At 36.1% G+C, this 15,285-nt stretch overlaps 1 protein-coding gene across 1 annotated transcript; it reads right to left on the bottom strand.

Moving 5' to 3' along the window:
* Positions 1-6,652: 6,652 nt before the first annotated feature.
* Positions 6,653-12,833, bottom strand: LOC131144296 (protein DUF642 L-GALACTONO-1,4-LACTONE-RESPONSIVE GENE 2). The gene is made up of 3 exons (XM_058092851.1): positions 12,524-12,833; positions 8,160-8,663; positions 6,653-7,419 (listed from the first exon to the last, which is right to left on the bottom strand). The coding sequence occupies exons 1-3, from the start codon at positions 12,603-12,605 to the stop codon at positions 6,827-6,829; spliced, it is 1,179 nt and encodes a 392-aa protein (XP_057948834.1). The 5' UTR covers positions 12,606-12,833; the 3' UTR covers positions 6,653-6,826.
* Positions 12,834-15,285: the final 2,452 nt, after the last annotated feature.

Raw genomic sequence — 15,285 nt, 5'->3', positions numbered from 1 at the left:
ATTTATGGACTTCGTGTCAGGACTGCCGGCGGCATTACATGGCCAGAATGCCATCTGAGTGATTGTTGATCGTTTGACTAAGACAGCCCACTATATATTTATCAAGATCGGCTACTCCCTTAACCGTTTAGCGGAGATCTACATTCAGGAGATAGTTCATTCTCATAGGGTGCCAGTATCGATTGTGTCAGATCGAGACCCACGTTTTACGTCACGTTTTTGGAAAAGTCTGCAGGAAACACTAGGGTCTTAATTGTCATTTAGCACGACATTCCATCCTCAGTCAGATGGGCAGACTGAGAGGACGATACAGACATTAGAGGATATGCTCCATGCGTGCGTATTGGATTTTGGGGGTAGTTGGACTTAATTCATGCCACTAGTAGAATTTGCGTATAATAATAGTTATCAAACCAGCATTGGCATCACACCGTTTGAGGCTTTATACGGTAGGAGATGTCGTTCTCCTTTATTTTGGGATGAAGTGGGTGAGTGGCGAATGGTGGGGCCAGAGCTTGTGCAGCAAGCGCGTGATAAGGTTCGGCTTATCAGAGACAGGATTAGTGCAGGTCAGAGCCGACAAAAAAGTTATGCTGATAATCGCCGCAAAAATCTGGAATTTGATGTGGGTAATCATGTGTTTTTGAAGATAGCTCCGATGAAAGGGGTTATGCGATTTGGGAAGAAGGGTAAACTTGGTCCTAGGTTTATCGGTCCATTTGAGATTCTAGATAAAGTGGGGCCGGTAGCCTACAGGTTAGCTTTACCACCTGTGTTGTCCAAGATCCACGACGTATTCCATATTGCTATATTGAGGAAATACATCCTAGATCCTTCTCATATCATCAAGTATAATGAATTAAAGCTTAATGATTCACTGGTGTGTGAGGAAGTACCAGTACAGATCCTGGATAGGAAAGTACAGGAGTTACGTAACAAGAAGATTCCTCAAGTAAAAGTTTTGTCGAAGATTCATGCAATTGAAGAGGCTTTTTGGGAATCCGAGGAACAGATGAGGCAAAAGTATCCACATCTATTCCACGGAATCTAAATAGGTAAAATGTAAGTAGTTAGGTAGTATTTCTTTTACAGGTATATGTAATGGTTTAATTAGTGTAGCATTTTAGTTTGGGAGAATTTTTCTTTTGTGTATGTAATCTCCCAAGACTCGGAATGTAACCATGGTATTCTTTTGCCATAAGTGAGGGTAAGTAATAAAATAAGTAGACCTCTTTTCTTATTGAGGGATGATGAGTTATGTGAATAGTAAATTTCGAGGATGAAATTTTATAAGGAGGGGAGAATGTAACGACCCGAAGAATAATGGTATTTAAATAATAAAAAAGAAAGGGAATTCGAAATCGGAAACAAAAGGAGGCAGCTCGTAGACGACATTGCATTTTGGAAGGAATAGTCGAGGGAAATTATCAGGGCCTCATCAACGAACACAGGGGATTCGTCGACGAGGGTATAAGAGGACATCGTCGATGAAGACAAGGTTCATCAATGAGGAAATACCGTGTTGACCTTATAGGTCACGCCCAATTTTGATAATGACAAATACTCCTGTATTTAATAAATATCTAGTTCATGTGCAGGTTTATATTAGCATATCATCAAATGGCACGCGAAAGCTCAAAGCTTGAAGACAATCTCATGCTCTTAATTGTAATAATTTTTAGTGAAATTTGTCTGTAATAATAATTAGGGTATTCGGTTTGTAATAAGCACATACATCACATGCATGGTTTATTTTGTAAGCTCAAACTAGATACAAACAAAAAATAACCATAGAAAGACCTTAGGGTATTCCCTTCGGTCGACCAACACCGGACTTTTTTCAGTGCCTTCAAATTGGACCCCAAGTGCTCCTAGGACACTCACACTTTCACATATATTTGTTAGGCACTTGAATAAGGCTTGTTTGCTTCAATACGGGACCGAAATGCACACACGATGCACTTTCGGTCGACCAGCCAAGCCAGTTCATTTTGGCCTGATCGACCGAGACACACTGGGTCAAATTTTGACCACCCAGTCGACCAGCAAAGGTAATTCAAAAGGCCCTGGTCGACCGAAACTCCCTTGGGTCAAAGTTTGACCACTCGGTCGACTAGCAAAGGTAGTTCAAAAGGCCCTGGTCGACCGAAACCCTCCTGGGTCAACAGTTGACCATCTGGTCGACCGAGAACATTTGTTCTCCAACTACCTGGTCGACCGAAGGGTCCTCGAGAGAATTTTCAGTGGTCTGGTCGACCGAACCTCAGAAGTTTGGGAAATCTCCCTCTCCGATCGACCGAGCCTTTCAGTTCAAAAGTCCCATAATCGACCAAACCATTTGAGTCCTGGTCGACCGAAACACTTCTGGTCTCGGTCGACCAGACCTCTCGGGTTACTCCTATTTTTTTTACTGCGGTTAATAATTTTAAACAGGATTAAATTGATTTAAATGTCATTAATCTTTTCTAACAATCCCTAATAGGTCCCCAACAGACAAAATTTTTAGTATGTTTATATATACTCTTTCATTTGGTGGATTAAGCATTGATTAGCAAAAAGATTAAAAAAATCTCTCTCAAGCAAAAATACTTTCTTTTGATTCCCATTTGCTCATACTCTTCCAAATGCACTCTAGCTTACATTCAATACTCGTAAAATCATTTGTAAGTATTCTTGAGTGCTTAGATAGGAAGGTTTACTCTCTCTTGGTTGTGAGATTGATATAATTTTATTGAGAGCTAAACCAAAAGGATTCTTAGGGTACTTAGCCAATAAGTTCATCCTAAGAAGACTTTACTAGGTCTTCTGAGATAAAATATTTGTTGCAATATCTTAAGAAACCCATTTTGCTTTTGGTTGCGAAATATTTTCAAAATCATTTACAAATATCTATTGCTCTTTATTTTGAAAACCATTTGAGGAGATATTTGTGTTTGAGGTGAAACATCTTTGTTGCAATATTTATTCACTCAAATATTTTTGCTGAAAACAAAGATCCTATATATTTTGCAATCTAAGCATATACATACTTCCATGATTGAGATATTCTATTGATTGATATTCTTGAGGCTTATCTGATATTCTGTATGAACACATTTGATTGAAATACCTTGAGATACACAGATTGCTTGTTTGACACTCTCACGTACTTACTACACTGATAGAAAACATAGTTGAGAGTTGAAATATTTAGACCACACAGAGCTTACATTTTAAATCATCTGTGGTGTTTGTGTTTGTGCGCATTTGTGGTACAAATCTGCTTTACGTGAAAGCATCCATATATTATACTGTTTGATTGTATATCTGAGAGATTCCAGGCGTGGCCTAAGGGGGCGGTAATCTAGCCCGGTAAGGATTGGTGTAAAGGCTGAGGTCAGCCCTGTGGTAATTTGATCTGGTTTGTATAGGTGCCGCTCCACCTGTTTAAGTGAGCAAGTTATTGTGATAATCCTTGTGCTGGTTAGCCAAGGCGGGGACGTAGGCAGTTGGCCGAACCTCGATAACATATCTGCGTGTCATCCTTTCTTTATTGCTTTTTGGTACTTGTGTGATTTTTTAAACTGTTTTATTTAATTTCTGGTATGTTTACATTATTTGCACTAGATTGACCATAGGCTTGTGAACATACTGCTATTAGAAGGAATACCTAAGAGATAAATTTTAAAAATACCAATTCACCCCCCCCTCTTGGAACTACGGTAAAGCTAACATACCGAGAGAGGTTTTAAGCAGTCTGAATTTCATCGACGATAAGTGGGTTTCGTCAACAAAATTATTAAAGGAATCGTCAACGAGATGACGTGGCTCGTCGACGAATCTAGTCCTATAAATATCAAAAACTCAAATTTTTACTTCAAAATTAAGCAACCTCTCACATTCTCTCTCCCCCTTCGACTCCCTCCTCTTCTCTCTTCGATTTCGAGCCGGATTTCTGTTGATTCGACGATCTGAAGCCACCACAACGCTCCTGGGAAAGTTTTCTGCAAGTCTGCCGGAGCGGATCGTCGGTAGGGCTGAGTTGGAAACCATCCCAAACCTAGGCTAAGGCTTTTTACTCGGTATTTGGTTAATTGACAGATGTAGGAAGTGATATAAGCATAGAAATACTGAACTTTTGTTCTAGGGAATGATGTCTCCAGGGTGTTGAGTTGGGAACCTTGCGAGTGCGAGACAGATTTTCTTATGGGCTTTTCAGGAATCAGGTAAGGGGATAAAGTAAGCTAGTATTTTATGAAAATATGTTTATTGTTATAGCATTCGATTTCAGAAAATAAATATATTTATTTATGATTTATATATTTGGGAAAATACTGTTGAAAATGATGGTATGTTGAATATGCAAAAAACTTGTTAGTGTGGCATGAGTAGAAGTTGTTATGAAATACTATTTTCTAGGAATGTGTTAATGATACAGAGTTTTATAATGGAAAACCGGCATATAGGACGAGATTTTTATATATTTTGCCGGCGTATGGGTCTTGCTATATGTATGATTTGACAACGTACGGGCTGAGCTATGGATATATTTTGCCGTCGTACGGGTCGTGCTATGGATGTGATTGGCTAGCGTACAAGCTGAGTTATGTATATGATTTGCCGACGTACGGGCCAAGCTATGGATGTGATTTGCCAACGTACGGGCTATGCTATGATATGATTTGCCGGCGTACGGACCAAGTTATGATAAAATGTGAAATACCGGCATACGGGCCAATGATTTTCATGATATACATATATATGCAAAATGATATGATTGATTTGATAATTAATGATATGAGATAGTCATGTATCACAGTTTCGGTATATGTTATGTGATATCAGAACCTGGTTGGCTTGGTTTAGGCTAACACTTGCATGGTACTATTGCTATATGTCCATGGTCTTCATAATCATGATATTTGTGTTAACGCCACTATACGGAGTGGTGTGAGATTGGATGGTCGATGTGATTTTTAAGAAGTGTGTGAGCGCCCTTGGTGTACGGACCAAGTCTGGCAGACCCATTAGACTTATAGACTATACTTTTGACTTGGCAGTGGTCGACCAACCATTGTTAGGTCCCGCCTTCAGGCCACACAACCGAGTCATGTAGGGGTTATACATGACAACAACTAGCTAACCTATCAAGAATGTTTTTGTATTATTATTATTATATGAGATGAAATATGTTTATGAAAATGCAGTATGTTCTGCTATGTTTTGATGATATATATGTTTTCCTAGATCTGACATAACAGTTTGCTGAATATGTTTTATATGGTATGTGTATAACACAAAATACTCATGTTGTCACACACTGGTATTAGTTTATTTCTCTTACTGAGAGGCGTCTCACCCCAAAATTTTATAAACTTTTCAGGAGCCCCAGATAGGAGAGCAGGTAAAGTTTCGCTGATCTAGTACGATAGATGTGCCCTTCCAAAAGGGTAAGTATTTTGATAGGGTCGAATGTATTTTGTGGAAAAGGCCCTAAGACATCTTTTTGGGTTGAGTGTTGTGTATATATATATACAATGATTGTAGTAACTTTGGTATTGTGATGTATGGTGTGATGAGATGTATATGATTGTATGTTTCCTGTTGTTTAGGCTTCCGTTATGTGTTCTGATATATCTCTGGTACCCACGGGTTCAGGTGGATTATGATCTGCTGAGTTGGGATTTGTGATATTGATTTATATACATTAAAAAAAATGTAGAAATTAAGCAGATTGTCACATTTATGTTGTGGCTATGTGCTAAGGGTAAACTTCCTTACTAGTGATAAATCTCAAGTGGTGGGTTTGGATCCTGTTTGTGTGCTCTGCAGTTCTGAAACAGAAAGTTTGGATCACATTTTCTTCAAGTGTAAAGTGTCGAGTTCACTATGGAGTTTTTTGAAGGATTGGTTGGAAATGAGAAGATCAATGGCAATGATTAAAGCTGCTCTTAAATGGCTTCATAAGGAAGCTAGAGGCACTGGTATTCAGGCTGCTTCAAAGAGAATCTGCTTGGCTACCACAATTTACTTCTCATGGCACTTTCGAAATAAAAGAAAATTTGAAAGTTCCATAACATCCCCTGAAGTGATTGTTAAGGTAATTCAGACACACACCCATGGAATCCTATATGACAAATTTTCATTATTGCTAAATCAGGCTGAAACGAAAATTCTAAATGGGTGCTCTTCACTTTCAGATGTTTTTTTCAGAATCCTCCTAAAATTATTTTTGTTCTTTGGTTGTTGCCTTGCTCTAGGCTTTTGATGTAACTTTGTTACCTGCGTGGCCTTTATAACTTATCCTTTTGATTGTATTGCGCCTCTTACCTGTAGGTACATACCCAACCCTTTATTGATCAAAAGAAGAAAAAATATTTTCCTCAATTAATTCTTGATTTCTGAAAAAATAAAATAAAATCAACGTAATACTTATTTACTTACTTTTTAAAAATAATCTCAAAATTGGCAATTTATATGAGTAAAAGTTACGGCGTCCTAAAAGAGCCTACTACTTTTAGCTGAAGTTAGGGAAGCAATCCTGGGGTCAAAAACATTAAAAATTCCAAATATAAATTAAAATTCGCCCTACTTTCGTATTTACTCTACCTCGTTAGTGTTTAAGAGTCCAACAAAGATCCCCCCGTCATCATAAATTTGTGAAGAAAGAAAATAAAATAATACATACACCAGCCGACGTCAAATTATAGCAAAAGATTCTCATTTTCTGAGCAAAATTACAAACCAAAGCTATTTCACATACAACAACCGGATCACACGCTTACATGGACCCACAAAACTAGCTACAGGCCCGGCAGACCATAAACTCCGCCCACCAAATGGGCTCCTAAACCAAAACCAGAACCCAGAGCCCAAATCCAAGGCCCAATCCCAACCATCTAAGCCCACGCTGCTTGGCAGACCCCGAGAGCCACACCCTGACGTCGTCCACCACGGGCCCACACAGAGAGCTGAAATCGTCCCGCTTCACGTTGTAGTAGACGCTGTAGAAAGCGACACGTGTCCTGTCAGCCTTGGCCGTGAAATTCAGGCTTGCGCTCTGGTAGCTCACGTTAGCATTGGCAGTGTAATGGTAGACCTGGGCCTGGTCGCCGGCGAAGGCGTGCACCGCCAGCGACTGGCCGCAGTTGTCGCCGGCCTCGCCGAGCAAGAAGCTCATCCTGTAGGGCTTGTCGGGCTTGGTTTGAACCATTTGGGAGATGATGCCTTCCTTGCCGGAGATGAGCTCGACGGCCCTCTTCCCCTCCGGCACTGAGAAGTGGTAGGAGTCCACGTACCGGACCGCCCGGTTCGATTCCACGATCCAGCCCGGCAATGGCGTCGTTCCTTCGTCGAAGTTGGTGGGCAGCAGTACGCCGAGCGAAACGTTTCGGAACATCCATGGACCCTCTTCGAAGTCGCCGTTAACGACGGCGTTTTCTGCAGTTGAAAATTAAATTAAATAAAAATGGAATGGAGCAGTCGTATGAAAACACTGCCAGCACTCATCATTTGATTTGACATATTTATCCTTCATTTCATTGCTACGCGGTCAGTTGTTCTCACGTGGGACCGAGTGCCAACCGGATATGGTAGTCACGTGAATCCCACACCTATTTGTCTCGTCGGATAATTTCAAAACAGAACTAAAGAAACATACTTTCTAGGAAGTCTGCCCAAATATATATATATATATATATATATATATATATATATATTTTTAAATCTTGTCCAGGTTTGATAAATTTTACAAATTACGGATTCCTTTCAAAATTTTATATTTTTAAAATATAATATAGAATTACATTAATTAGCTTGAATTCACTTAAATGTAAATTTATAAAAAATAAATACTTAAATATAGTTCATTCCAAAATTTAAGAAAAAGAAAATTTGACTAGTATTGTTTAAGTCTTCGAAAAATATTTTTTATTTTCAATTTTCATAAAGTTATAAAAATATCACCTTTTTTTAAAAAAATAAATTGAGTATTTCTTAAAGAAATACAGCACAAACACAGATGCTGAAAGTCTTAAAAACACACAACAATACTTTAAATTTTTTTTTTTTAAGAAAAAAGAATAGAATTTGCTTTTTTTACAAGGCCATGATTTATTAAGAGAAACAACAAGTATAATAAAAAAGAAGGGGAAAAAAAAAAAATCAGTTTGGGAGTATACCCTTGGGTCGGTCGGGGGTGAAAAGCTTCTTCACGGCGACATCATCGAGGATGGGGCCGCAAGTGGGGTCCTCCTCCATGCCCGGATTACTGAACGTCACCTGTGCTCTATCCTCCTCCGCCAGGAACGCCACCGCGTACATGTCCCAACCCTGCACTGAGTGCAGCGTCTGCAGGTCGATGGTCTGCGACTGCATCGCCGGCGCCACCGACACGTTCAGCGACTCCAGCTGCGCGCAGGTGCGGGCGGCGGAGAATGTCAAGGAGTAGTTGAACCCCTTGTCCACCGCCACCTCCTGGGTGACCTGGGCGTCATTGCCGAGGCGCACGGCGTGCATCCCCTGCGGCACCACTAGGATCATCGCCCCCTGCTTCTGCCCCGACTCCACCAGTTCCACCGTCCCCTTCGTTTTCCAGCTCGGGATCTCCGTGGGCCCGCCCGTCGATCCCTCCTTCGGAAACCCTCCCGCCGGCGTGGTCTCGAAATCCCCGTTTGGCAGCGGACCTGCAATGTAGGATGGAGGAAAATTGGATTTAATTATTAGCAATTAATAATAATATTAATTTTTAAAAACGATGGACCCCACCTGTCGTTTGCGGACAGCGGAGACTGGAGAATGGAAACCAGTCTCGATCGGGCCACCGAACACAAACATTATGTTATTAAACTTGTGCAAGATCCAAACGCACCTTTAATTATGAAAATTTTTATGACTAATAACTTTTTCACAGAATATAAATTTAACAAAAATCATTTTATGAGATTTTTTACAATTATCAAAAATTTTAAAAATACATTGCCATATTCAAAAAATATATAAAATGTTTTTAAAATGTCCTGACCTAAATTTATCATCATGATTATGATTTCTGACAAGAGTCATTAACTTAAGCATGAGAAAGAAACCGGTTGGCTGCAGACCAGCAGCATTGCGCTATGTATTATTAATAATTTATAAAAACCGTAGGGCCTACCAAGGAGGAAGTGACACAGTATGAATGAGTGATATTCCCAAATTACCCCCTGGAATCATGAGGTTATAACCGTGATGGCCGGAGAATACACAAAGATTCAGTTATTAAACTTAAGGATCCATTTTCAAACTTTCAATTTTTAATTTTAGATTTAAAATTATATATATTAAAAAAATTTAATATAATTTTATATTAAATTTTATTTAAATTTGTACATATCTAAATACAAGACTATACCTTAAATATAAGAAAGATAAATTTTAAACAATAATAATAATAACAATAACAATCCATTAAGACCTATCAAGTGAGATCTATTATATAAAATTTTTTTTTCGTTAATTCATCCCATCCAAAACATTTCCAATTATTTTAGACCTACTCTTATACTTTTTCACATCAAAAACAATAAATAACTCATTTCTTAGAAGTGCTCTATTATAATAAATAATATTTTTTAAATAAGTACAAATTAGTTTCCTACTTCATAAAAATCATTTTATGAATTACTACAATAATCATCAAAAATTGAAAAAAAAAATCATATTCAAAAGACATAAATGTCTTTAATCAAAAATTATTTCAATCTTTGGATTTAAATTTGAATTGATTTAAACAAAATTTAATACAATTTTATATTACACTATATCCAAATCTAATATAAATTCATATCTAAAACTTCTTCAAACATAGAATAAATATTTGAAACAAGAAGTTGTAAGTTAGGTGAATTCAACTTAGATGAATCATTTTTCGTCAATTCACCCAATCCAAGTTGTTTACCTTTATTCGATTAACAACCATTGAGTCCTTTTTCACTATATCCTTTCTAGTCATTACAAACCTTCTGCTACCTGTTTCCATGATAAAAATAACAATAAATTCAATTCTTCTAACAAGCATTCTACCAAGTCTACATTCTACGAGTCTGTATTTCAAATACCCAAAACTACTAAAGCCGCTCCTTCCTCATCTTATTTTCTACCAATGTTCTACCTAAATTATTGCATAAATACTCATTTCTTAGATTTATTTATTTTTTAATTTCAAACCATTAATCTATCTTAACATATCTTCATATCCCAGTAACTTTTATTTTTTATAAATATTTCTAAATTACCCAATGATCTGAACCATAAAACATAACTAGACTTATAACCATCCCATAAAAAGTATATTATTAACTGATGATTAATAAATATATTTATATTCTTGGAAAAGCCACGTGCTCACAACCCCCTCGATTGTTTCTGTAAAAATCTTAAATTTAAGATCAAGGAGCATTCACATTACTGTGCATCTACGGCAGCCATAGATGTCTGGCTAGACCAATAGGTTTTTAGTTTATATTAAAAAATTTATATCTAAATGAAGAGAGAGACCCATGCGTAAATGAGTTTAGTCACCATCCTATTTTAAAAATTAAAAAATAAGAAATATATAATATAATGGTGATGTCTTGTAGCGGGAAAATCACCGACTTCTAAACGCAAGCTGTATTCCAGCGCCCTTAAATGATGTGACGTTTAAACAGGAAAGCAGACGAGTGCAATTTCTGGCTTCACCCCGGGGTAAGCGTGTGGGACCCACCCGCGCCGTTCGTCGGATTCTCTTTTCGCGCATCCCCCCCCCCTCTCCCCGAATTAACGCTTTTTTTGTTTTTGACCGCCACGCGAAGGACTCAACAGTGTCTTTTTCTTTTCTTATCCTTGTTATCGCCTTCATGGTGGGGTCGGGTTGGGGTTGAGGTTGGGGTTGGGGGCGCGTGGATGGAGGGCGAGAAAGGAGCGCGTCTGGGATGACCGGTGACAGTGAGGAAGGGAAGGGAAGAAATATTAGGTGCCACCGTCCGACACGAAAGGAATCTTGTCGTTTTGGAGGAGCGGGAGCTAGGTGCGCTTTGCTTTGGCGGGAAAAATTCCCCACTTTCGCTTCCAGCCCCACCGCGGGGGCGCGGACAAATTGGGATTGGGGTGGGAATGGAAAGGAAAATAGATTCCAGGAGAATTGAATACTGTTTCCAAGGTCGTGAAATACTTTAGTAGAGATGAATTCTCTAGGGGGGGGGGGGGGAATAACGGATGGAATGGGACGTCCTACCAAATTCACATTGCTTGTGTAAAGTAATTTTTCATATAAATAAAACCCATTTCTTTGGGCAGAAAATGTGAGTCTTCCTACATAAAATGCGAAGCTAGTACTTGCCAGTTGCCCCTTCAATGCAAACAAATAACTAATACAGAAAAAGGGGCCTGACTTACTAAGAATTGAATTGGGGGAGGGGTGGGGTCTTATATCTTTGAACTTGAAACCACCATCCCCCCATTTTCAAAAACCCATCACACTCAAATCCAACATATAAAAGATGCACTATTTTAAAGCAAAATGTAAAAACTCATTAATCAAAAATGTAATATTAGTACTTAAATATTTTACAAAATCCTCCTATTTTTCCTGAGATAGCTGGTTGCCAACAACACAAATGAAAAAGAGAATACCTTTAATTGTATCATACACTAAAAAAATGGCATCTCTAAGTCGCTCTTTATATCTTTTAACTTTAATCCTTCAGTGGAGCCATGCATTAAAGAGCAAAAAGGGGTCTGGCATCCTTTAACAGTTTGATGTATGGAATCCTAAAAAATCATGCTTTATTTAAGCATTCCATAACTTTCATTTACTCAAATACACTAAAATCTTATATAAAATGATCTTTTCATTTTATACAACTTTTATTTATTTTTTCTGCAATGAGAAACCCAGTGCATCAAATGCAGTAAAATCTTATAGAAAAAATAACTTTTCATTTTATAGGACGGGCGTCCTTTGCTTGCTTGTGACTTTGGAGAAACTTTGCATCATAGGGTAAAAGTATATATACTTCATGAATATATAAATATACTCTCTTTTTTTTTTTTTTTTTAAGAGTTCGTTAATTAAGGAACTAAACTCGTTTTTAAAGCTCAATATAATCTTCATTATTTTTATTTTTTATTCAAGTCTTGGTAAATCCAAGTCTTGCTCTCAAATAAAAAATCAAACAAATCCTACATTAGATTTCCTTAGGAAGAGCAATCAGGCAATCACTTATTGAAATGGTTAAATCCTTACCGAGTACCATTCAACATCAAAATCGCAGATAAAGAAATCAAACTAACAACACAGTAAACATGGCGAGAATCAACAGCAGATAGATTATGATGTAAACCATACACATTGGGAAGACAATCATTTTAATAGGATGAAATTTGTCGGATCTCAGCAATAACAAAGATCAGGCGCAGAAAAATCGGTGAAAATGCGAAAATAAAAAAATAAACGAAGCAAAGAGAGGTAGATAGCAGTGAAACTTGAGGGGGATTACAGAGCTGAGGAACAGAGACTACATACCATCTTCGGCGAGAGCTACAGCGATAAGAGCTACCAAAAGCAGGTACAGTGAAACCCCTTCGCTTCTTGAGCTGTGAGCCATTTTGTTAGGCAAAACTTCTTTCGCCCCTCTCTCTCTATCTCTCTCTAAAAAAGACGAGTAGCTGCAGTGGGTGAGTGAGTGAGAGAGTGAGGCCAGAAGGCAGCTGCTTTTATCCAAAGATTCCTGCTACATGAGAGAGCATTATTAGGGCCTCCGGAGGACCATGGTCAATGGCTGTGCTGCTCCTCCCGACCAATAGCTGCAGCTGCACAATGGGACCCACCTCTTAATAAATCATTATTGAGGCAGGCTTTATATCAGGCCAAATATATGCAAATGTTAAGTATCAATGGACTGATCCAAAAAGAAAAGTAAAATTTGTTTTAGACAACAATTCTAGTTAAATAAAATTAATTAGTATAATTTTTTATTGTACCATTTAAAAATATATGGACTAAAAAATATTCTTTAATAGTAAAAAAAATTAACTTATCATTTTAATCTATAATATCTTAATGCAATTAGGCTACGATTTGAACTCAGAAAATATTAAGAAAAGTAAAGAAAAATGTCAAAAAATCTATATATTTATATTTGATTATCAAAAAAATGACAAAAAAATAAAAAATATACCAAATGTATAATAAAATTTGATTTTACAAATAGTCGATATTCAGTTTTTTCTAATTTTGAGTCATATTAAAACAAATTTTTATTTTTGACAGTATTTTATATAGTATAAAAATACAAGAAAAAATAAATTTTCTCCTTATTTTTCTTTCCTTTCTTTTTATCCTCCAAACGTCTCTTAGGGTGTGTTTGAATTAAGGATTTTACTTTAAAAAAGAAAAAAATAATAAGAAAACTTAATTTCCATTATATTTTCCTTCTATATTAAATACTATTAAAAATAAAGACTAATTTTACTATGGTTAAAAATATAAAAAGTCAAATATTAATGATGTATATAATTAAAATATTATTTATTAATTTAATATATTTTTTATTCTCTCTTTCATTTTTCTTAATAATCAAATATAAAAAAATAAATTTCTTAATATTTTTCTATCCTTTCTTTAATCAATTGGAACGTTAGGAAGGAAGAATTAACAAGGCTTGGGAGCAACCACGGCCAACCGCGAGTCCACCCTTTAAAATTCTAATATTAATTATGATGATTTTGAACTAAGAAACGAAATCAAATTATAAGAACTAATCAACACTTTTTGTACAATTAGATAAATAATTAAATAGCAACACATATATTTATTATAATGACTTACACCATTAAGATATTCATTCATTAAACTCATTTTCACATTTATAATGATTTCTAAAATTTAAAATGCATATTTATCGACCTCTTTCAAAAAGTTAAATGCATTGATTAAATGAGTTGAAGTACTTAAATTAAATTAAACAATTGACTCTTCAGACCTAGATTGCAAAGTAAATATATTCAATTAATGAGGTTGATTAATTAAATTAAATCAAATCAAAATAATTGACTCTTGAGATAGTTAGATAAAAAGATAGTGGTATCATGTGTATAATGTCGTCACCTAATTTTGTTCGACCTGACTTTATTCTCCCAAAACTATTCTAGTTTCATAAAGCAAATTTTAACAAATCGATTTTGAATTTTAAACTACATGTTACCAATTTGCTCCAATAACACTCCCTTAATCATGCATTTTATTTTCGTATGTCGGTGGATGATAAAGAAACGTGATTTGAATTATTTTTTTCATCTAAAAACTCATAATTGATTATCTCTTTAAGGTAAATTATTAATCAATGAGCTGCATTGAATTTTCAAATGAAAAAATTTGGATTCGAGATTGAGTTCGAGTTTAGTTGAATTATTGTAATTTCAAAATTGATTATGAGATTGGGAGTGACTACATTATGAAAATTTTAAATTCCCGCTAATTTTTGAGTTCAAAACCATTTTCAAAAGTCTAAATTCTTGCATTGGGTCCTAAATTTTCAATAAGATAAATCTAAATTAAATTTCATATCTATTTTGAATCCCTAATAGATTTTAAAATATCTGATTTTGAGAAAGTTTGAAACTTATTTTTCAATCTGATGTCAACTATTCTAACCGAGGCTAACAAACTAAGATTATTTCAATATAAATAATTTTTGTTAGTCCTAATTTTTTTTTAATTTGACCAAAAATTCAATTAGACCCAAAACTGAAATTGAAACTCAATCCAATTTGAACTTGAACCCACACCCAAAGTCAAACTTGAATCTTGATTTTTTATTTCATTTCATCTTATTTTTCTTAAAAATAATAATAACATCAATTAATGAGATCTCAAGCAGGAGATTGCAGAGCCTGTAGTAACTTGGGAAAAAATAAATAAAATAAAATAAAATAATAAATAAATAGATAAATATAATAATAAACATTTTGGAGGATATGTTTATAGATATTTATATATATAAATATTTTTGAGAATATATTTTTAGATATTTACATATAAATATTTTTGAAGAGATATTTTAAGTTACTTAAGGGCTAAGTTATGTTTTTATTATCTCTCTCTCTCTCTCTCTCTCTCTCTCTCTCTCTCTCTCTCTCTCTCTCTCTCTCTCACACACACACACACACACACACACACATCTCACTCTCTCTCTAAGTCCCCCGGATCACTCACAAGTGCTCGTCGATTCTCTCTCTCTCTCTCTCGGCTCGTGGGATCTCATTTTCAGGCCCTGCTCCAAAAGT

Source organism: Malania oleifera, chromosome 12 (assembly GCF_029873635.1).
Source record: "Malania oleifera isolate guangnan ecotype guangnan chromosome 12, ASM2987363v1, whole genome shotgun sequence".
NCBI classification, from domain to species: domain Eukaryota; kingdom Viridiplantae; phylum Streptophyta; class Magnoliopsida; order Santalales; family Ximeniaceae; genus Malania; species Malania oleifera.
The sequence above is the reverse complement of the archived record's forward strand: the minus strand, read 5'-3'. Positions and strand labels throughout refer to the sequence as shown.

What these genes read in the sequence shown, in the direction of transcription:
- LOC131144296 (XM_058092851.1), bottom strand. Translation starts at nt 12,605, where the DNA reads ATGGCTCACAGCTCAAGAAGCGAAGGGGTTTCACTGTACCTGCTTTTG. An exon ending in TGTAGCTCTCGCCGAAGATG is followed by an intron (nt 8,664 to 12,523) that starts GTATGTAGTCTC and finishes CCTACATTGCAG; the next exon opens with GTCCGCTGCCAAACGGGGAT. An exon ending in CACCCCCGACCGACCCAAGG is followed by an intron (nt 7,420 to 8,159) that starts GTATACTCCCAA and finishes TTTCAACTGCAG; the next exon opens with AAAACGCCGTCGTTAACGGC.